Here is a 22687-nt window from a genome sequence, read left to right on the forward strand (position 1 = left end):
CCTTCTCTTTCAGACACCCAGAAATGGGATCCGAGTGGACATGCACTGGGGCACAGCCCTGCTCATTCATTCCCCTGCTCATCATTTGGGCATTCTGGAAAGGTGTATGCATTGTAGAGGTGCTGCCAGTGATCAGGGAGTTCCCAGAGTGTCTGTGACCTATCAAAGATGCTGGAGAGTGGCCTCGCTGTGCCATTGGCCTGCTTGCTCAGCTCCCTGCGATGCTGCCCCTCCTGTCCCATGCACTGGTAAAAGATTGATTGTTCAAGGGACCCCTGACTTGGTCCCCATCCACTGCTGCCTGGTCTCCTCCAGAGTTCTACCTCAAGGCACAAACGCCTGGGAGACCTTGCTGGGGAAGTCTGAGGCAAAGAGGACACCGAGAATCTCACATCTATCTCCACCTGCTCTTGCTAAATTCAGCAGTGGCCACACAGGATCTTTCTTTCTTCTTTAACTGTTCCTGAAGCAGTAAACACTACTTATGGTGCCCTTCAGTTGCCTTTCAAGTTTAGACTGCGTTTTGATCTGGACCCTTGCTGAGCTTGAAGGATGCTGTCCTTGAAGAGCAGCTCTCCTGAGCTCTGCCACCATGCCTTGGCAGTTTATTCCATCAGTATCACAGCTCTGTCTCTGATATTAACGGCTCCCACTCATCCTGTCTGTGCTCCTGAATGACGGCACTGCCACACATTTGGACTGAAGCAACACCACTGTGGAACCAGGCAAGCTCATATTTGCCATAAGAAACCTGGTACCAAGTGTCCAAGACCCCGTGTGTGCAAAAGCAGAGATATGGCATGGGAAAAGAGAGCTGCATGTCTTTCTGTCCCCACGTCTAAGGACCCAGGATGAAATGCCTAAATTCACTCAACAGAACACGTCCTCCCAGCTTGGAGAAATTAGATCCTTCCCTGGCACCTTCCATGTGTCCTGTCTAAGGATGGGGCAAAAAAGTAATTCTCATGCCCAACTATTTTTCTAATAGGAGTAATGACACTGCAGGGGAGAAGTTGAGGGAGGCAATATCAGAGATGCCTTCAGCCTGTTTCCCAGCAGGTTCCCCAGGAGCCCCAGGGACACCTGGAGGGAGCCCAGAGGGGCAGAGAAAGTGGTGCCTTGGGCTGGGCCTCTGCTGCTGAGCTGGGCTGGGCTCCTGGCATGGAGGGAGCTGCTGGCAAGTGGGCAGCACTGCAGAGAGACAGCTCTGCCCAGGAGCAGCTCCTCTGCAAAGGGCAGCAGGGCTGAGGGCACTGCCTGCAGGCAGCGAGGGGAGAGGAGCGAGGCAGAGAGACGTTAAAAACAGCCTGGGGTGGGAGGATGCTGAGAGCTCACTGGGGGAGAGATCTTCACAGCCCTCTACATGGTAAGTCTCTGGCTACAAGACAATGCAGCTGCCTTTTGCTGGGTGCTTTCCTAAAGCTGGCAAAACCCCGCACCTTATGGTATCTGTAAATACAACTCTCAGAGTTTCTCTAATGCAGAGGAGGAGGGCGTGCTCCAGGGCGGGGACTCCCTCCTGCACCATCAGAGGGACAGAACAGGACGGCTGCCTTCTCCCAGGGATGGCTGCAGGGGTGTGAAAGTGGGTGTGCAGCCAGGGGTGTGAAAGTGGGTGTGCAGCCAGGGGTGCTCAGGGCTGTCCTTCCGAGCAGGGTCCCTGCACCCGAGGGGGCTGTGTGCTGGGGCAGGGACCCTGCCGCCTGCCAGGGTCAGCACTCAGCCTGCCCGGGGAGCTCCAAACGGCACTATGGGGAGAAGCTGTGGCAGAAGGAGTGAGCCCTGGCAGGGCAGGGTGCTTCTGCTGTTGAGAGGGTGCTGTGTGGGTCAAGGCTGCTCAGAGCTTCAGTTCACTTCCAGAATATTTCCAAGAGGAGGTTTCAAGGAGAAGAGCAAGACAAGAATTCCAACAATAAGGAACTTTCCTGAGTCTGTGTTTTAATTTCCTGCTCTTGGGGAACGGGAAGAGACAAATGATAAAGGAGATCTTAATTTTGACAAGTCACTGAGACTGCTGAACTGTAACTTTGAGTGACCAGTAGGTCTTCCAGGAGTCCCCTGATGTGTTTTCAGTCACTCCTCTGCCTATGGACAGCACCAGCATCACCTCTGCTGGACACATTGGGGATAGTGACCTGTCCTTTTTTCCACCTGCAAACATACGCCCAGCCGGTGCCCTGCACACAGGCAGGTTTCTGGAGGGCGAAGTCGAGTGCACAGAGGTTGGGATGGGGTCTGTGATTGCTGACAGGGAAAAGACATGGGACAGGGAAACATCTCCCAGCAGGAAAATCTCCAGGCAGCAGGGAGATGATCTGGGAATGAGAGGAAAGTAAACCCAGAAATGTTGTGGGAGGGAGAATTCAGAACACTCCGTATGTTCCCCTCCTATGCAGACCCCTTCCTCTGAGCAAGCCCCCTTGCCTCCTCTCCCACCCACCAAAGCCTCTGCCCTCAGGGCTGGGGGCTCCAAGGCGTGAACCACCTCCCCTGCAGCCAGAGCTCCAGCAGAGCCCTGGTGCAGCTCTGCAGCCACGGGCCCAGTTCCCTCTGCAGAGCACAGGGGCTGAGAGCAGCTGCCCGGCAATGGTGGTGTCTGGGAGGTGGCGTGCACAGCTGGGGAAGGGCAACGCTGTCTGAGTGCCCCAATGCCTCTGCCCTGGCCTCTCTCAGCCACACCCTCACTGTGTTTTGCCTTGTTTCTCCACTGGTCTGTGTTATTGCTATTGTTATCTTGGTCTTGCTGCCAGACCCTCTGGGGACGTGGAGTTTTTGCTGCAGAGTCACACACTGATTTTGTGGGTCCTTTCATGCAGGTGCGTCCATGGGCACACATGTCCCAGCTTTGATGCTGTGGACATTGAAGCCTGTGGGGCTGGGGAATGAGTTGAATCTGCCTTACTCAAATGCCATTGTTAGCACACTTGGCTATCTCCTTGAAGATTCCTTCCAAGTTGTGACCTTCCCTCCAGGATGCAAACCTGCCCTTAACAACTTTGTGTTATCTTCAGCCCCATGGAGAAGCACAGAGATGCTATGACAGGGAAAATGGTGACGGGTTTATGAAATGAGCCTTGTGTGTCCGGGACTAAAAGTTGAGTGTTGAGACCTTGAGAAAGGGTGAGACATTTAGTGGTCTGAGGTGGATCCCTCTGCTCACAGCAGTGCTTGGTGGCTTTTCTGGGTTATATGACAATGTGATCACCCTCCAGCTCAGAAAGGGGCAAGCCCAGGGCAGCTGGGAGCCAGACGGAGGGACAGACCAGCTCCCCTCCCTCTGCACTAAGCCACAGGCACTCCTCTTGCCTCACAGGACTCCCTCTGTTCTCCCTGAGTGCAGAACAAATGCTGAGCCTTTCTAACATCCAAGAACACTCCCCTGGGTGCGAGGGAAAGAGGAGATGTGAAAAAACCCCAGCCTCTCAACCTGCCTTCTGCCACCTCAGTTCCTTATCACTGGGAGTGCAGATGCTGACAGCCCCTTCTGCACTAGGAGCAGTTTCATGAGACAAGGTCGAACACCAGGACTGGCCCCTGCCCCCACTCTTCCCATGAACCCACTGCTGCAGAGCAGGGCTGACTCCTCGGCAGCCAGTGGGAAGAAACCCTGCTCCTCACAGCACACTCAGCCAGCACCACCCAGGGCTGCAGCCACAGAGCTGAAGGAAGGTCTCCTGGAAAAGGAAAAGGGTGTCTGTGTGTAGCAGGGTGACGGTGTATGAGAAATGGCTTTGATTTTGCTTGCAGAAGTCTCCCCTGACTTGTGACTGTCTTTTCCTTCTCTGACAGTGTCCCATGCCCAAAGTCGACAAATGTCCAACAGCAGCTCCATCACCCAGTTCCTTCTCTTGGCCTTCACAGACAGGCAGGAGCTGCAGCTCTTGCACTTCTGGCTCTTCCTGGGCATCTACCTGGCTGCCCTCCTGGGCAACGGACTCATCGTCACCACCATAGCCTGCGACCACCACCTCCACACCCCCATGTACTTCTTCCTCCTTAACCTCTCTGTTCTTGACCTGGGCTCCATCTCTACCACTGTCCCCAAAGCCATGGCCAATTCCCTGTGGGACACCAGGGCCATCTCCTACGCAGGATGTGCTGCCCAGCTCTTTCTGTTTGTCTTTTTGATTTCAGCAGAGTATTGTCTCCTCGCCATCATGGCCTATGACCGCTACGTTGCCATCTGCAAACCCCTGCACTACGGGACCCTCCTGGGCAGCAGAGCTTGTGTCCGCATTACAGCAGCTGCGTGGGGCACTGGGTTCCTCTATGCTCTCCTTCACACGGTCAATACATTTTCACTGCTGTTCTGCAATGGCAATGCTGTGGACCAGTTCTTCTGTGAAATCCCCCAGATCCTCAAGCTCTCCTGCTCACACTCCCACATCAGGGAAGCCAGACGTCTTGTAGGTAGTGGTTTTCTTTTTTTGGGATGTTTTGTTTTCATTGTGCTGTCCTATGTGCAGATCTTCAGGGCTGTGCTGAGGATCCCCTCACAGCAGGGACGCCACAAAGCCTTTTTCACGTGCCTCCCTCACCTGGCCGTGGTCTCCCTGTTTATCAGCACTGGCATGTTTGCCTACCTGAAGCCCCCCTCCATCTCCTCCCCATCCCTGGACCTGGTAACGGCAGTGCTGTACTCGGTGGTGCCTCCAGCAGTGAATCCCCTCATCTACAGCATGAGGAACCAGGACCTCAAGGGTGCAGTATGGAAACTGATAACTAACTGGTTTTTTGAGCAATAAATTGCTTCTGCATAGCAGTTATATTGTAGCTCATTACAGGCCCAGCCTGTCTTCTGTATTTTTTGTTGTTGGCGGTGGCTTTTTTGTTGTGACAATGTTGTCATCTCCTTTCTAATTCACTGTCTGCTTTGCTTTTCTGACTGAGCGGCAGTGTAAATGAAGAACCATGCTCCCTGTGTTTTTAAACAAAATAAAGGACCCTGCCGCAACAATTTTTTTCCTGACATCCTTTTTCCAAGGCCTTTTTGGAGCTGCAGGGACAGCTCCTGGGTGCATGGGTGGAGGGGAAAAGAGTCCCAACATGACAGCACTGCCAGGGAGTACCAGCGCTTGGTCTTCCAGGGCTGTTCTCTTTCCACTTCCACACTCTCTTCCTGATCCCTTGTGTTGGTGTCAGCCCTGAGTGCTCTGGCAGCTTGGGCACAGTCGTGCTGCGTGGTCGTCCTGTGACCACAGGCAGGGACAGGCAATGGGCACCTCCTCAGGTGCGATGAGATGGGGTGAGGGGGTTGGAGATCTGCACTTGGAAACTGGATTCCTCTGCTCCCACCACTGGCGTCTTTCTTTTGGGGGGAACACCCGAGTGCGATAGTCCTCCAGGTGGAAGAGCTGCCAGCACAGGGCAGCTGAGAGCAGGGCTGATGGACAGAGCGGCTGTCCTCACTCTGCACTATGGGACAGTCCCTGTGCCCAATCTCAGCACCCACAAGGTTTCCCTTGCAGTGCAGCAGAAATGCCAGGCATTGCTGCATTCCAACCACTCCTCAGCTGTGCTGGGGCAGCTAGAGCAGAAGGCACGACCCAAACTGCCCACAGCTCTGCTCTGCAGTCAGGTGAATTGGGAGTGACAATGCTGAAAAGCTCTTTGATATTACGAGTGGATTTAATCTGAGACAACCCCGAGTTCCTACTTACCCACTTCCACACTCTCTTTCTGATCCCTTGCGTTGGTGGAAGGCTTGAGTGCTCTGGCAGCTTGGTGACAGTCATGCTGTGTGGTCGTCCTGTGACCACAGGCAGGGACAGGCAATGGGCGCTTCCATGACAGAGCTGGCCTCCATAACAGCATTTCCATAAAGAAAGCTGATCTCCTCAGGGCAGTGCCTGAAGGCTTAGGTCTTCCTCCAAAGATTCTCTCAAGAACATGCCCAGGAAAGCAGACCGCAGATGAAAACACCAGTATACAGCTAAAGAATGTGAGTGTGCAGGGTTGGGGCCCGCAGCAGCGTCCCCGCACAGCCAGACCTCCTGAGAGAGACCTGAAGGACCAGCAGGGCTGGGTCTGGCCTGTGCCTGTGTTCGCTGTGCACCCTGGGGAAGCTGCCCCAGGGCAATCATCCTGCACTAGCCCCTCACAACCACCATTGCCAGCACTGGCCTCTCACCCCAGCCTGAAGAGGTTCTTTCTCCCTCCATGGAAGGTCACCAAAGGAGTAGCTCAGAAGTCCATATTTGCATTGTACAGAGGAGATGTAAGCACGCACATCACATACGTGAGCTGAGATGAACCTGAGTGAGCACAAATGCCTTCAGCTATTCCTTGGGGTTCCATGAAGGCCTGTGCGACAGACAGTGCCTCGAGGTCACTTCACATTGGGAGTAACATCCCATGGGAAACCGCCTGAATGTAGCAGTAGGATGTTCTTACTTGAGCTGAGGTCCCCATGTCCACTCCCCATGACAAGGGGCATCTCAGGTGAGTGCAGAGCGGGGCAATACACCACAAAGCTGAGGTGCCTCCCAGCCTCTGGAAGTGGCAGCAGGAGGCCAGAGAGACACTATGACTCCTGCAGTGCCCTGCCTCTGTGTGTAGAAGGGAAAGACCCTGTCTCTGAACACCCCTGGGTGCATAAGGAGTCCATGAGGCCAGCTCAGATGTGGACGCCTGACAGAACCCTGCCATTCCTGTGTGTGACTCCAGGAACAAACCCCCTGGCCCAGGGAGATTCATCTCAGCTGCCTGGGACAGGCTCCTTGCAAGGGCTCCTGTCTGCTAAGTCACCCTTGCCCGTGATTCTGGATTGTGCTCTCAAAAGTGCCAGAGCAATCAGAGAGGTTCTGAGGTCCCTGGAAAGGCAAACATCAATCCCATCTTCAAGAAGGACGGGAATGGGAACTGGGAAGATTACAGGCTGGTCAGCCTGCCTCTGTCCCTGGGAAGGGGATGGGACACCTCCTCCTGCAGCCATCCATTTCCAGGCACTTGAAGAACAAGAAAGGGATTGCTGAACCAAAAAGGGCAGGGGAAAGAAAGGCGTGTTGTGTACATGGAATTTTGCAAGGCCTTGGTCTCCTGTGGTGTCCTTACAGCCAGATTAGTGCTACCTGGGCTGAAGAAGTGGACATTGGGTGGGAAATTGGCTGGACGATCAGGCCCAAATGTCACCAGTGGTACAAAGTCCTCTGGGCAGCCAGCTGCTGATGGCATCCCTCACTGACCAGCACTTAGGCCAACACTGTGCGACGTCTTTATTATCTGCCTGTATGATGTGATGGAGCGCACTTTCAGCTCCTTTCTGGATGATGCAAAGCTGGGCGGAGGCCTTGAACAGCCTCATCTGGTTCACCCTGCCTTGAGCGGGAGAGTGAGGCAAGATGATGTTCAGGGCTCTCTTCAGACCTGATTTATTCTATGACTCAGTGAATCTGTCCCTTGGAGAGGTTTTTGAAGAGAGAATAGGTGGAGGTCTGTGATGATCGCCCTGGGGCAGCTTGCTCGCGGTGTGCAGGGACTGTGGCATAGACCAGGTCCTGCTCTGCTGGCCCTTCAGGTCTCTGCCAGGCCTGGCTGTGTGAGGACACTGCTGCGTGCCCCCACCCTCCACACTCACACAGCTGAGCTGTACGCTGGTGTTTTCGTTTCCTGGGAACTTTCCAGCCCAGCCCCTTCCCAGCTCTCCCCACCTCCTCTGCCCTCTCCCTATCCCATCCCCATGGCAATGCCAGCCACAGGCTGCTGCAGAGCTCTGGGCACTCACCCCACAGCCCCAGCCCCTCCGAAGGGCACAGCAGCTTTTACAGGGCAGAGAGGTGTCTCAGCCTCCCCAGCAGCCCCAGGCCTGGAGGCTGGCCATGACAGCAGGAAACAGAGGGCTGTGACAGTGTCCCTCCTGCCGTCATGCTCAGGAGATCCCCACCACCAGCAGCCTGCTTCCCCCCTGTGCCAGTCCTGCTCCCCAGGACAGCGCGAGGGTCCTGGCCCTGGCGCTCCTCTGGTAGCTCCTGCTGCCCCAGCAGCACAGCAGCCTGCCCCAGCTGGACACGCAGGAATGGGGTGCTCTTTTTATTTCTCCCCTCCACAGCCATGATGCCCTGCTCTTCTCCCTGGACACCCCTTCTCCCCAGAGACCCTTTCCCCAGGTGAGTGTGTCCATGCTGGCCTGGCCGGCCGTTCCTGCACCCCTGGCCACGCTCCCCACAGGGCCCTGAGCTGGCGGTGCTGCTCTGCAGAGCGAGGGGTCTGTGGTGCCCTGGGGCCATGGGGTGGCCCTGCACTGGCCATGCTGGTCAGGGTGAGAAGCAGACCCAGCCAGACAGGGATCACTGCTGCTCAGCCCCTTTCCCTCTTCCACTTCCCAACTGGCCTGTGACCAAGGAAGGTGCTCAGTAGGACCCTGACACATTTCCATATGCCTCTGCGCTTGGCTGCTGCACTAAACCTGTCACGGGGTGTTTCAGCTAGGGTGCCATGGATCACTCTCCAGTGTCATGTCCCTTGGCCTTCTGCTTGCTAACAGCCCATCCGGGGACTGCAGAGAAAGAGCGCCCTTGGATGCAGCCCATCCCCTCCGTAGACTCCGAAGGGGTGAGTTTGCTTAAGGAGCCCCTGACCTGATCCTCATCCACTGCTGGTTGTTCTCTTCCTCCTTGAGTCCTGCCTGAGGGCACAAAGACCTGGGAGAGCTTGCTGGTGAAGACAGAGGAAAAGAAGACATCGTGTACTTCAGACCGAGCTGCATCTACTCTTCCGAAATTCAGCAGTGGCCCACTTCACCTTTCTGTGGTTTTGTCATGGTTAAGGAAGATGGAGCAGCTTACCTCGTTGCCCTCTGACATTCCTTGCAACCTTGACCTTTTGGGGAGCTTTGACTCACCTAACACAATCCTTATTTCTCCAGACAACGTTTCTAAACTCCTCCTTTGGAGCCTCTCCCTGCTTCCACCTCCTTGTGGCACCGGACCTCAGCCATGAGGTTCCTGTTCAACTCAGTGGGTTTCCTGAGGTGAAGGGTTGTTTCCCTGCGTATCAGGACAGACCCTTCCTGTGCCCGGAGGAAGATGTCCTTAAAGGCCTCTCAGCTTTCGTAGATTTTTTCCTTTCAGATCTTCCTCTCCATGGGATCTCCTACTACCAGAGCTCTGAGCAGGACAATGTCTGCTTCTCTGAGATCCCAAACCTGCGCTCTGCTGGTCTCCACAGTCACCACAGCCAAGGCTGGCACTTCAACATCCCTGACCAGCCCTGACTCACCCTCTTGGCCAGCTTGGAAGCTGGGAAAAGAAGTTAACCCTGAGATTCTCCAGGAGCCCATGGGACTGTTTGCACGCAAGCACTTTGCCCATCCAGTGAATGCAAGGGTCGCTGATCTGTGGACTTCCTCGGCTGCCTACAGAAGACTTTGTCCACTTTCTCACCCTGACTGATGGTTCTAACTCTCACACTCATGTCACCTTCACTGGTTTCTCCTCTGTTCCTCACCCGCATTCACGCAGCCTGTCTTCTGCCCCACCATACATTCCATCTGCCCCATCCTTCATAGAGGGCATGCCCCAGTCTCATTCTCTCACCTTCACCAATCACCCTCAGTGTCCCCTAAAGAGCCTGTATCTAGCCATGACAGTATCCGACACTGTGCAACCTGTTCCACCACATCACTGCAGTGTTTCCCTCAGAAGCTCCGTGATGGAATAAGGGGCTCCAGATGCTCCTGCCTGTGTCCCAGGCTGAGGGCATTGGTGCACACTCCGGTTGCAGCAGCTCAGCAAAGGCTTCTCATGGAGAAAACTGGAACCAAGCACCCAGGACCCTGCGTATGCAAAGGCTTTGCTTCAGAGCAAAGATGTACTGGGAAGGATGGCAGGTGGCAATGTAATGATGAAAGATGCTCATGAAGACAACAAACCCTGCAGTCCCCGAGGCAGAGAAAGGCAGGCCTGGGCCATGATGGCCTTGCAAGAGAGAAGTTTGCTGCCTGAGCTGACTCGGCAGCACCTTGTGCCAGTCTCCAGGAACACAAGGTACCCCTGAGAAAGTCCCTAGGTGAGGTAAGCCTGCACTCCAGCCAGCCTGTGGACATCAGTGGCATGGTTTTTTTTTTTCATATCATTAGGTAAGTGGGTAGAGGAGATGGGAGAAGAGAACTGTCAGGGGTTGAGAGTCCAGGGACATGAGTGGAGACCCTGGTGTGATGTGCCTCCCAATCTTGCAGCACATGTGGGTGTAGATGAGATGGACCTTGCCTCCTTGCTGGGGTGTTGGCATTCAGGTGCTGGCACAAAGGCACCGGACTCCTTTGGGAGGCCCTGCTGTGTCTGCCCAGACCCCACTCCAGTGGGACATGGCTTTCCTGGAGGTCCTGTGCCAAGTTCGCCAGCCACAGGCAGTTTCACTGGGCACCCCAGCCTCCCCTGGCATGGCACTAGAGGCCTTTCTGATGCCATTTAAAACAGAGCCTTGAAACAAGGTAGGTGTCTTCACTGCAGGGATGTGCACGTGCCTGAACTTTGCAGTGAGCTGAGCTCTAGGGAGTGCAGTGGATGGTGCTGCAAGACAGGTCTGACCCCCCTTCTCGTGCACTCCTCCTCTTGGTCAGCTGAAAGTCCAGCAGCTGCCATGGAAATGTGAGTCTGACAGACGTTCAGATGCCCTAAACATTGGGTATAATGTGAGGTGGCCAAGGCACCCTCCCCACCAGCCTCACAGCTGATGCTCCAGGCAGGTGTGGGTGTCCCAGGTATGCTCCATCAGAGCTTGCAGACACATCCACAAGTCTTGGACCACCCTGGCACCTCAAATGCCACCAGGAGTTTGTGTGAGAGCAGCTGACTGCCACCCCCCATCCCCACACATCCCAGTGGGTGCTCAGGGCAGGGGCTGGTCTGCAGGCACCTGCTCTCTGCACCCTGAGCTGAAGCAAGAGGAATCCCAGCAGCTGTGCATGGGGGAGAGCTGAACCCCACTGCAGTCTCTGGCCTCCTCACCAGAGAGGAGACACCTTATGGGCTGAGGTGAATCCCTGCCCTGCAGGGGAAATGATCTCTGCCTGTCACTGCCGAGGTGTCCCACCTGGCAATGTGATGGGGAGAGGGGTAAAGAGACGGGAACATTTCCACCTCTCGTAGACCACCACGCCATGTTTGGGAAAATGCCCCTTCTAAAATCCATCTCTCCAGCATTCAGAGAGGGAGAGGCAGTGATGACATCAGTCTGTGTCAACTCCTGCTTCCCAGGAGAGTCCCTGCTGCCTCTCAGTCGCTGTCAGCCCTTAGAGCCCCAGGGACACCTGGAGGGAGCCCAGAGGGGCAGAGAAAGTGCTGCCTTGGGCTGGGCCTCTGCTGCTGAGCTGGGCTGGGCTCCTGGCATGGAGGGAGCTGCTGGCAAGTGGGCAGCACTGCAGAGAGACAGCTCTGCCCAGGAGCAGCTCCTCTGCAAAGGGCAGCAGGGCTGAGGGCACTGCCTGCAGGCAGCGAGGGGAGAGGAGCGAGGCAGAGAGAGGTTAAAGGCAGCCTGGAGTGGGAGAACGCTGAGAGCTCATTGTGGGAAAAATCTTCACAGCCCTTGACACGGTAAGTCCCTGGAAGCAGGGCAGTGAAGCTGCAGTTGCAGGAGGGATCTCCAGAAGCTGCTACATCCCACAACCTATGGGATCTTTAAGGTTGATTCTCACAGCTTCTCCAGTGCAGAGGAGGAAGAGATGTTCCAGAGCAGGTTTTCCCTGCTGCACCATCAGAGGGACAGGGCATGATGGCTGCCTTCCTCCGGGGATGACTGCAAGTCTGTTAAGCCAGGTGCACAGCCAGGGATGCCCTGGGCTGTCCTTCAGAGCAGGGTCCCTGTGCCCCAGCGGTCTGTGTGCCAGGGTCAGTGCTCAGCCTGCCGAGGGAGCTCCCAAAGGCACTGTGGGGAGAATCTGTGGGTGGAAGAAGGGACCCCTGGTAGGGCAGGGTCCTTCTGCTGTTGAGAGGGTGCTGCGTGGGTCAGGGCTGCTCACAGCTCCAGTTCCCCCCCAGAATATTTCCTCAGGGATGTTTCAAGGAGAAGGTCCTGGCAGGGATTGCCATAAAGACAATGAAGAGTTCCTGAATTTGTCTTTTCAGTTTCCTATTTTTGGCTGGGGGGTAGTGGAAAAGGGACAAATGGAAAAGGATCTATTGACGTTAAAGAAGTCAGGGAGACTCCTGAGCGAGTGATCAGTAACTCCTGATAGCAGCCTCCTAAAGTGCCCTCAGCCTCTCCTCTGCCTATGCGCAGCACCAGCATCACCTCTGCTGGACCCATCAGGGTTCTTCTGACCTGCCCTTTTCCACCTGCAAACAGGAACATGCACCCAGCCAGTGCCCTGCAAACAGGCAGGTTTCTGGAGGGCCAAGGTGAGTGCACAGAGGTTGAGGTGTGGTCTCTGACCACTTGCAGGGAAAAGACATGGGACAGGGAAACACCTCCCAGGGTGAGAATCTCCAGGCAGCAGGGAGATGATGAGGGAACGAGAGGAAACTAAACCCAGAAATGTTGTGGGAGGGAGAATTCAGAAGATCCGTCTGATCCCCCGCAATGCAGATGCCTTCCTCTGAGCAAGCCCCCTTGCCTCCTCTCCCACCCACCAAAGCCTCTGCCCTCAGGGCTGGGGGCTCCAAGGCGTGAACCACCTCCCCTGCAGCCAGAGCTCCAGCAGAGCCGTGGTGCAGCTCTGCAGCCACGGGCCCAGTTCCCTCTGCAGAGCACAGGGGCTGAGAGCAGCTGCCCGGCAATGGTGGTGTCTGGGAGGTGGCGTGCACAGCTGGGGAAGGGCAACGCTGTCTGAGTGCCCCAATGCCTCTGCCCTGGCCTCTCTCAGCCACACCCTCACTGTGTTTTGCCTTGTTTCTCCACTGGTCTGTGCTATTGTTATGTCCTTCTTGCTGCCAGGCTCTCTCGGGATGGGAGTTTCAGCTGTGGAGTCGCACACTGATCTTGTGGGTCCTTTCATGCAGCTGTGTGCATGGGAACAAGTGTCTCAGCTTTCCTGTAACCTGTGGGGCTGTGGGCAATGCAGTCTGTGGGGCTGGAGCATAAGCTGGTTTTCCCTTAATCCCAACAGACCAGCTCCCCTCCTTCTACACTAAGCCCCAGGCAATCCTTTTGCTTCACAGGACTCCCTTTGTTCTCCCTGAGTGCAGCAGAAATGCTGAGGGTTTCTGACATCCAAGAAAACTCCACAGGTGAAATGGGGGGAGTATTAAAAAACCCAAACCTCTCAAGTTGCCTTCATCAATCCCTGTTCCTTAGCACTGGGAGTGCAGGTGCTGGCAAGCCCTTCTAAGTTAGGAGCAGTTTCATCTGTCAAAGTCGAACAGTAGGACTGACCCCTTCTCCCACCGTTCCCATGATCTCACTGCTGCAGAGCAGGGCTGACTCCTTGGCAGGCAGCGGGCAGAGGCCCTGCTCCTCACAGATTGCTCGGCCAGCACAAGCCAGAGTTGCAGCCACAGAGCTGAAGGAAGGTCTGGAAAAAGAATTGGGTGGGTGGGGGATGAGGCAGACTGTTATCAGAGTGAGAATTTAAAAGAAAGCTTTGATTTTTCTCAGCAAAGTTTCCCTTAACCCTTCATTGACTCTTCCTCTAAGAACAGGACCCCACGGGCAGAGGAAGCAACCATCCAACAGCGGCACCATCACCCAGTTCCTTCTCTGGTCATTCGCAGAAACACAGGAGCTGCAGCTCTTGCACTTCTGGCTCTTCCTGGGCATCTACCTGGCTGCCCTCCTGGGCAATGGCCTCATCATCACTGCCATCGCCTGCGACCACCACCTCCACACCCCCATGTACTTCTTCCTCCTCAACCTCTCCCTCCTCGACCTGGGCTCAGTCTCCACCACTGTCCCCAAATCCATGGCCAATTCCCTCTGGGACACCAGGGACATCTCCTACATGGGATGTGCTTTCCAAATCTTTGTGTTTGTCTTTTTGATGTCAGCAGAGTTTTATCTCCTCACCGTCATGGCCTACGACCGCTATGTTGCCATCTGCAAACCCCTGCACTACGGGATCCTCCTGGGCAGCAGAGCTTGTGTCCACATGGCAGCAGCTGCCTGGGGTACTGGGTTTCTCCATGCTGTGCTACACACTGCCAATACATTTTCACTCCCCCTCTGCCAAGGCAATGCTGTGGACCAGTTCTTCTGTGAAATCCCCCACATCCTCAAGCTCTCCTGCTCACACTCCTACCTCAGGGAAGTTGGGCTTATTGTGGTTAGTTTTTCTTTAGCTTTTGGGTGTTTTGTTTTCATTGTGGTGTCCTATGTGGAGATCTTGAGGGCCGTGCTGAGGATCCCCTCACAGCAGGGACGCCACAAAGCCTTTTCCACGTGTTTTCCTCACTTGGCCGTGGTTTCCCTGTTTATCAGCACTGCCATGTTTGCCTACCTAAAGCCCCCCTCCATCTCCTCCCCATCCCTGGACCTGCTGGTGGCAGTGCTGTACTTGGTGGTGCCTCCAGCAGTGAACCCCCTCATCTACAGCATGAGGAACCAGGAGCTCAAAGAGGCACTGAAGAAGCTCATTCAATCAGCAGTCTTTCAGGAGCAGTAAGCTGCCCATGTCTCTTCACAAGTGATTTCCAATGTATCTGGGGAATCTCCTGTGCTTTGGGCATTTAATCTGTGATAACTGTGTTTCTCCAGGAATGTCTACATGCAGTTTGCTTCTCCAGAGGCATGAACCCAGTCTGTCTGACCCAAAGGTCTTTGCACATGTGCCTGGCCCGATGGTGCAGCTGGCCTCCCATGTCACGTCTCTGTAATAAAAGGGGATTTCCCCAGTGCCGGTGTCTGGAGGTCGGGCTCTTCTTCCAAAGCTGAGGTCAGGAACAGGCTGAAGATGCTATCCCCCCACAAGGCCGTGCTGCTGTGCTGGTGTTCTCCATGGGCTGAGGGGAGGAGGGCATGGGGCAATGTGTTTGGGAATGGGACTGGTCTTGGTGGTCAGCGAGCTGGACAGGAGGCAGCCGTGTGCCCTGGCAGCAAGGCAGGCCACCAGCATCCTGGGCTGTATAACCAGGAGCATGGCCAAGAGATGGAGGGAAGGAATTCTCTGGAATATTCCATCCAGACTTCAGATACCTAATTCTGGGACGATATTGGCAAGCTGGATTGGGTTTAGCAAAGGCCCCTCAGGACAGCCAGGGACTGGAGCACTTTGCCAGTAGGAGACGCTGAGGGAGCTGGGCTTGTCCAGCCTTGAGAAGGGAAGGCTGAGGGGGACGTCATCCCAGCCTGCCAGTCCCTACGAGGAGGTCATGGAAAATACAGAGCCAGGCTCTTAATGATTGTGTTCTTAGTGATGGTTGGGAGGAAAAAACAATGAGCATTCAGCCTGGAGATAAGGAAAATGTTTTTCACCATGAGGCTGAGCTCCTCACTCCTGGGCTCTTCTTCCCCAGTGAAACCCCTCCAAGATGAAGTCCCAACTGTGGATCTGAGGCTAATTTGGCCTGAGGTACTCTCCTGACAGTGAGGGACAGATAAATCCCAGCAAGATTCAATTACTTGGATCACCAGTGCGGTCCAAAAAGGCCTTGCACAGGCATGGAAGAGGCTGAGGATCTCATTGCCTCATTTCCCCACCCCTTGCCTGGTAAGGTCTGCCCCCAAGTCTCCCTGGTCCTTGAGTCCCCCAGCAGCCTCTGGGGTAGCAAAGCTTCAGCCATGTGAAAGCAAGCTGCAGCTGGGGAGCACTAGTGCCAGCTGGACACAGGCAAGTGCCTGGGAGCAGAGGGGATGCACCCAAGGGGGCTGAGGGAAACGGCTGCTGTCATTGCAAGGCTGCTGCCCTTTGGCTTTGAAATGTCATGGCGGCTGGGGGGAACATAAGGATCCTTGTTAGAAAGTCCAACTGATGGCCAGTTTCTAGAGGCGTCCCTCCCGGAGAAGTGCTGGGGCCAGTGCTGTCTGACATCTGTAGTGGTGGCCTGGACAATGGGACAGAGTTCACCCTCGATGTGTTTGTGGACGACACATAACTGGGGGGAGCCCTCCATTGAGTCGGGGGCAGGGAGGGGAACTGGATGGTGCCCAGAAATATCTCCCACATTGAATTACTCAATCAATCTTTACCTGGAGTTCTCTGTGAAGATAAACTACGTAGAGGAAGGAGAAAGGGCAGAGATGCTGAAGAAGAGCTGGGAAATAGGTCACTATAGATAGAGTAGTTGTTCAGAATAAATTTTCTCCACTGAGAGCACTGGTAGGAAATGTATTTCGATGAACAGCTGCATATAAATATGTTGGCAGAGGGGAAGTAATGTGCTGTGCTCATGTGGTCCTCCCAAATACAAAAATAAAAAGAGGAAAACAGTATTAGCACTCAGGCAAAATACCTGACATTCTGCAAATGAAGACTGTTTTGAGTTGTTGCCTAGAATAAGTTTTAAGTAGGTTTCAACTCAAGACTAAGACCTACATTCAGGTCTGGATTCATTTGCCCACATGCAGCGGCTGTTGCTGTCTGAGCTGCCCTGGGGTTACAGATGTACCCATGAGGTGCTTGGAAATGTGACCCAGGGCTCCCTTCTGGAGCATTAGTTGGTCACCAGGAAACCTCCAGGCATCTCGGTTGAGACATCTTCTGTCTCTCCCTTTACTACAAAGGGAAGCCTAGACAACTCGATTAGAGGTAGACAGCTGCGTTGAGGAGTTTGGTGCTGGGTCAGGACAATCTTGTCCCTTTCTGCACCTAAAATACAGTGACAATTCGTGCACCGCTGAGGGAATGTGAAGAGAGTGTGTCTTGCTGATTTAGGGACTCCTTCCAGAAGTGCTGGTAACACAAAGATGTTGGCCATGCAGAAACAGAGCGTTTCCCTGAAGACGGTCGCCCTTCTTCTCTGGAACGGTTGAGAGAGCTCAGCCCCTCAGAGCGTGACCGGCTGTGTGAAAGGGCGAGCAGTGGCAAGGCCAGTGCTGGGCAGGGAGTGTTTTAGGGCACTGAACTCCATGTGAGACACAACCATACTGTTTTTAATGCTATAGGCCTGATTACGACAGAACAATTCAGAAAATGTCAAAAAATAAAAAGAAGCAACAAAGAAATTAAGGAAACAATTTAAAGGGAAGGAAATGTTCTACTTCTGTGGTGGGGTGATGCTGGTTGGATGCCAGGTGCCCACCAAGCCACTCTATCACTCCCCCTCCTCAGCCAGACAGGGGGGGAAAAATATAACAAAAGGCTCGTGGGTCGAGATAAGGACAGGGAGATCACCATCAATTCCTGTCATGGGCACAACAGACTCAACTTGAGGAAATTAATTTCGTTTATTGCCAATCAAAAGTCAGAGTAAGATAATGAGACATAAGAACAATCTTGAAACACCTTCCCCCCACCCTTTCCTTCTTCCTGGGCTCAGCTTCCCTCCTGATTTTCTCTACCTCCTCCCCAATGAGTGGTGCAGGGGGACAGGGAATGGGGGTTGTGGCCAGTTCATCACACATTGTCTCTGCTGCTCCTTCATCCTCAGGGAGAGGACTCCTCACACTCTTCCCCTGCTCCAGCGTGGGGTGCCTCCCATGGAAGACAGTTTTCCACGAACTGGTCACACAGCTCAGCTAACATGGGTGTTGTCCTGTCCTGGGCACTTTCCAGACCGGACCAGACCTTTCCTGGCTCTTCCTATCTCCCCTGCCCTCTCCCCAGCCCAGCCCATTCCAGTAGAGCAGCCCATCCTGGGCTGGCCCCACGGCAGTGCCCACCGCAGCCCACAGCCCCAGCCCCTCTGAAGGGAGCAGAGAAGGGTCAGCCTCCCCATCAGCCCCAGGGCTGGAGGCTCACCCTGGCATGAGGAAAGGGAGGTTAGGGAAACTGCAGGAAGCATGGTCTGTGGTCCAGGAGATGCCACAGACTGACCATGCCCCATCATTGCCAGGGCCCCTCCCCAAGCCAACACAGGATTCTTGGCCAGGGCACAGAGCAGCCTGCCCCAAGTGGATGCCTGCAGAAAGAGGTTTCTCTTTCTCATGGATTCCCCCCTGCAGACACAGAAATGCTCCCTTGCTCTTTTCCCTGGACATCCCTTTCCCCTGGCCAACTTGTCTTGGTTCCCACCCCGTGCTCTCCACAGGCCCCTGAGCTGGCAGTACTGCTCTGAAGAGACCAGGTCCTGCTGTTGTCCGCAGCCATGGCTCCAGGGAAGCAGCAGCCCCAACGTGAAGGTGGCAGAAAGGATCTGCCCACTGAGGCAGTGAGGGGCAGCCCCAAGGTCCACGAGTGCCTGCTCCTCCATGTGGCAGCTGGGCTGGTGGCTCCTTGACACCTCCTGTGTGCTGGGGTTGCACCCCCAGCTCCAGAGGAGTTGTCAGAGACACTGGCAGAGGTGAGTTTAGCAGCACATATCCCAGCCATGAGTCAAGGGCTGACCTATCGGCTGTTTCAGGAAGAAGTGACCTCACAGTGCCTTTCCCAGACACATTCCTGCTGTTGGCCTCTCACCTCCAGAGGCAGAAGTGACCTCACAGCCCCCTTCACAGCCATTGGCTTCCTAATGGATTATGAGTTCCTGAGACACATTTGACCACATGATACCATACCCAGCCCTCACCCTCCTTGTGGCCCAGTATTTGAACAGATAAAAGTAAGCTTGTTTCATCAGTTTTATCTAATCCCTGTCTCTCTGTTTTTTCCTTCTTCCTCTGTCTATTCTGTCTTCAAAAAGCTCTCCAAGGCAAAGAGTCATTGAATCCTAGAAAAACTCAGCTTGGAAGAGACCCCTGAACATCACCTTGTCCATCTATCCTGCTCGAGGCTGGGTGAACAAGATGAGGTTGCTCAGGGGCTCTTCCCAGTTTGGCATCATCCACAAAGGAGCTGAAAAGGCACTCCGGCACATCATCCAGGCAGTTAATGAAGACACTCCAGAGTGTTGGCCCCAGGGCTTGCACTGAGGGATGCCACTAGGAAGTGGCCACCAGCAGGACTCTACCACTGCTGACATTTGGGCTGGATCCACCAGCCACCTTCCCACCCACTACATCACCCACTGCTTCAGTCCAGGTATCACCAATCTGGCTCTAAAGAGATTATGCGAAACCATGTCAAAACTCTTGCTAAGGCCCACATACAAAACATCCCCCTCTTTCCCCTACCCACACAGATTCAGCAATGCCTCTCTTGTCCTACAAGTACCTGGAAATGGCTGCAGCAGTATTTGGCCCATCCTCTTCCCAGGGACTGAGGTTACGCTGACCAGCCTGTAACTCTCCCAGTCCTCCTCCTTGCACTTCTGGAAGAAAGGTTTGGTGTCTGCCTTTTCCGAGGACCCCAGAACCTCTCTGATGGCTCTGACACCTTTGAGGGCACAATCCAGAAAGGGTGACATGAGCAGCCAGGAGCATTTGCAACGAGCCTGTCCCAGGCAGCTGAGATGAGTCTCCCTGGGCCAGGGGGGTTTGTTCCTGGAGTCACAGACAGAAAGGGCAGGGTTCTGTCAGGCGTCCACATCTGAGCTGGCCTTGTGGACTCCTTATGCACCCAGCAGTGTTCAGAGACACAGTCTTTCCCTCATACACATAGAGGCAGGGCACTGCAGCAGGCATAATGCCTCTCAGGCCTCCTGCTGCCACTGCCTGCGGTGTATAGCCCTGCAGTGCATTCATCTGCGATGCCCCTTGTCATGAGGAATGGACACAGGGACCTCAGTTCAAGGAAGCAGATTCCACTGCTGCATTCAGGAGGTTTCCCATGGGATGTTGCTCCCAGCGAGAAGTGGCCTGAAGGCAGTGTCTGTCCCACAGGCCTTCATGGAACCCCAAGGAAGAGCTGATGGCATTTGTTCTCACTCAGGACCATCTCAGCTCACATACGTGATGTGCATGCTTACATCTCCTCTGTACAATGCAAACATGGACTTCTGACCTAGTCATTCGGTGTCCTTCCATGGAGGGACAAAGAACCTCTCCGAGCTGGAGCGAGAGGCCAGTGCCGGGAATGGTGGTTGCAAGGGGCTGGTCTGTGGCCATTGCCCTGGGGCACCTTGCCCAGGGTGTCAGGCAAACACGGGCACAGACCAGACCCTGCTGTGCTGGTCCTTCCACTCTGTCCCTGGAGGCCTGGCTGTGCAAGGGACACTGCTGTGTGCCCCAGCCCTGCACACTCACACACATTAGATGTTCACTGGTGTTTTCCTCACTAGGGCACTTTCTTGATCTTGTTCTTGACAGCAGCTTTGGAAGAAGACCTGAGCCTTCAGACACTGCCCTGAGGACATCATCACCCTTCTTTATGGAATAGCTGTTGTGGAGGCCAGCTCTGTCACAGAAGTGCCCATTGCCTGTCCCTGCCTGCGGTCACAGGACGACCACGCAGCACGACTGTCACAATGCTGCCAGAGCTCTCAGGGCTGACACCAACGAAAGGTATCAAGAAGAGAGTCTGGAAGTGGCAAGAGAACAGCTCTTGAAGACCAAGTGCTGGTGCTCCCTGGCAGTGCTGCCATGCCGGGACTCTTTTCCCTTCCATCCATGCATAAAGGAACTCTCCCTACAGCTCCAAAAAGGCCTTGGAGGAAGGATCTCAGGTAAAAAAAATAGTCACTGAAGTGCTCTTTATTTTGTTTAAACACACAGAGAGCATGGCTCCTCATTTAAACTACCACTCAGTCAGAAAAGAAAAGCAAAAAATGAATTAGAAAAGGAACAACTTTATCCCAAGTAAAAAACCACCACCACCACCAAAAAATACAGAAGACAGGCTGCGCCTGTAATGAGTTACGTTATAACAGCTATGAAGAAGACGATGGGCAGTGTATTGCTCCAGAAAAACATCCAGTTATCAGTTTCCACACGGCACACTTGAGCTCCTGGTTCCTCATGCTGTAGATGAGGGGGTTCACTGCTGGAGGCACCACCGAGTACAGCACTGCCGTTACCAGATCCAGGGATGGGGAGGAGATGGAGGGGGGCTTCAGGTAGGCAAATATGCCAGTGCTGACAAACAGGGAGAACACGGCCAGGTGAGGGAGGCACGTGGAAAAGGCTTTGTGGCGTCCCTGCTGTGAGGGGATCCTCAGCACAGCCCTGAAGATCTGCACGTAGGACACCACAATGAAAACAAAACAGCTGAATGTTACTAAGAGACTAACCATAAGAAGCCCCAGCTCCCTGAGGTAGGCATCTGAGCAGGAGAGCTTGAGGATGTGGGGGATTTCACAGAAGAACTGGTCCACAACATTGCCGTGGCAGAGGGGAATGGAAAATGTACTGGCAGTGTGCAGGAGAGCATGGAGAAACCCAGTGCCCCAGGCAGCTGCTGCCATGTGGACACAAGCTCTGCTGCCCAGGAGGGTCCCGTAGTGCAGGGGTTTGCAGATGGCAATGTAGCGGTCATAGGCCATGATGGTGAGGAGATAAAACTCTGATGACATCAAAAAGACAAACACAAAGGTTTGTGAAGCACATCCTGCGTAGGAGATGTCCCTGGTGTCCCAGAGGGAATTGGCCATGGATTTGGGGAGAGTGGTGGAGATGCAGCCCAGGTCAAGAACAGAGAGGTTGAGGAGGAAGAAGTACATGGGGGTGTGGAAGCGGTGGTCGCAGGCTACGGTGGTGATGATGAGGCCGTTGCTGAGGAGGGCAGCCAGGTAGATGGCCAGGAAGAGCCAGAAGTGCAAGAGCTGCAGCTCCCGTGTGTCTGTGAATGCCAGGAGGAGGAAGTGGGTGATGGAGTTGCCATTGGACATCAGCTGCTTCTGAGCATGGAAACAGCCAAAGGAGACAAAACAGAAAAATTCAGAGAAGCTTCTCTGTGCAAAATTTGATTCCTTCATTGTGAAATACCTAAGGGAGCTTTTCTTTCTGGGGGGAGTGTTATGCAGCTCCGAGGCTTCAGCTCTGCTTTCTGCTGGCTGAGTGTGCTGTGCAGAGCCGTGCCCTCTCCCCAGGGGCTCCTTGAGGGTCAGCCCTGCTTTACAGCAATGACCCATGGAGGCAGCAACAGCCCAGGGTGTTTGGAGGGAGGGTTCCTGGGGAGGAGTTCCCTGTGCTGCACTAGAGCGCAGGGTGAAAGCTCCAAAGGACGCTTTCTTCCACAGAGGAAGGTGGGAGATGAGGTGCAGCAAATGTGCCTCATTACACTGTGTTTTAGTATTCAGACACCCCCATCCCACTTGGGAAATGTTCTTGGAAAGGGTAAAATTCCCCCGTTGCCCCGTTGCTCTCAGTGTAAACCTGTGTCAGTGCTCCCATCCAGGAGGGCTGCTCTGTCCATCAGCCTGGTGCCCAGCTGCTCTGTGCTTGCAACGCTCCCAGCTGCAGGAGGGCTGCTCGCAGAGGTTGTTCCAAACAAAAACTGGTCTGTTCTGGGAGCAGAGGGGTCCTGTTGAAGGTGCAGATTTCAAAACACCTCTCCTTTCCAGCACAGCTCTGCAGAGTATGATGAAGAGGACAGGACAAGGATGCTGCTTTGATCAAGTGCTCTCAGACATCACAAGGGTCCTACAGGAGAGCGGTGCCCTTCTGGAGTGATGCTCACAGCCCCGCAGGACTCCCTGTCCAGCCTGATCAGGTGTCTGAAGGTGATGTCTGCTAAGGGAAGCAGTGTCTCATTGCCCAAGCACTCACTGCAGTGTCTCGAGCCTGGAAAATGAAGAGAGGGCTTGGGCACCTTGGTCCCATGGAAACACCTCCAGGGCAGCGCCCTCCAGGTCAGGGCCAGAGCAGGCACTCAGCACCCCCACCCTTTGCCCCACACCACCACCGT

General features: G+C 54.5%; 2 protein-coding genes across 2 annotated transcripts; one reads left to right on the forward strand and one right to left on the reverse strand.

Moving 5' to 3' along the window:
• The first annotated feature begins 3812 nt into the window (after positions 1 to 3812).
• LOC148051709 (olfactory receptor 14C36-like) lies at positions 3813 to 14533 on the forward strand. Its single transcript, XM_087735397.1, has 2 exons — positions 3813 to 4143; positions 13920 to 14533. The coding sequence occupies exons 1-2, from the start codon at positions 3813 to 3815 to the stop codon at positions 14531 to 14533; spliced, it is 945 nt and encodes a 314-aa protein (XP_087591523.1).
• A 6178-nt stretch (positions 14534 to 20711) lies between these two features.
• Positions 20712 to 21668, reverse strand: LOC148051710 (olfactory receptor 14A16-like). Its single transcript, XM_087735406.1, has one exon. It carries the CDS (start codon positions 21666 to 21668, stop codon positions 20712 to 20714), a length of 957 nt encoding a protein of 318 aa, XP_087591532.1.
• Positions 21669 to 22687: the final 1019 nt, after the last annotated feature.

This window comes from Nipponia nippon, unplaced genomic scaffold (assembly GCF_047370975.1).
Source record: "Nipponia nippon isolate SJK-2023a ecotype South Korea unplaced genomic scaffold, ASM4737097v1 scaffold_56, whole genome shotgun sequence".
Classification (NCBI taxonomy): domain Eukaryota; kingdom Metazoa; phylum Chordata; class Aves; order Pelecaniformes; family Threskiornithidae; genus Nipponia; species Nipponia nippon.

Coding starts and splice junctions, on each gene's coding strand:
- LOC148051710 (XM_087735406.1), bottom strand. CDS start 21,668: ATGTCCAATGGCAACTCCATCACCCACTTCCTCCTCCTGGCATTCACA.
- LOC148051709 (XM_087735397.1), top strand. CDS start 3,813: ATGTCCAACAGCAGCTCCATCACCCAGTTCCTTCTCTTGGCCTTCACA. Junction 4,144..13,919: donor TTTGATTTCAGCAGAGTATT/GTCTCCTCGCCA, acceptor TTTTGATGTCAG/CAGAGTTTTATCTCCTCACC.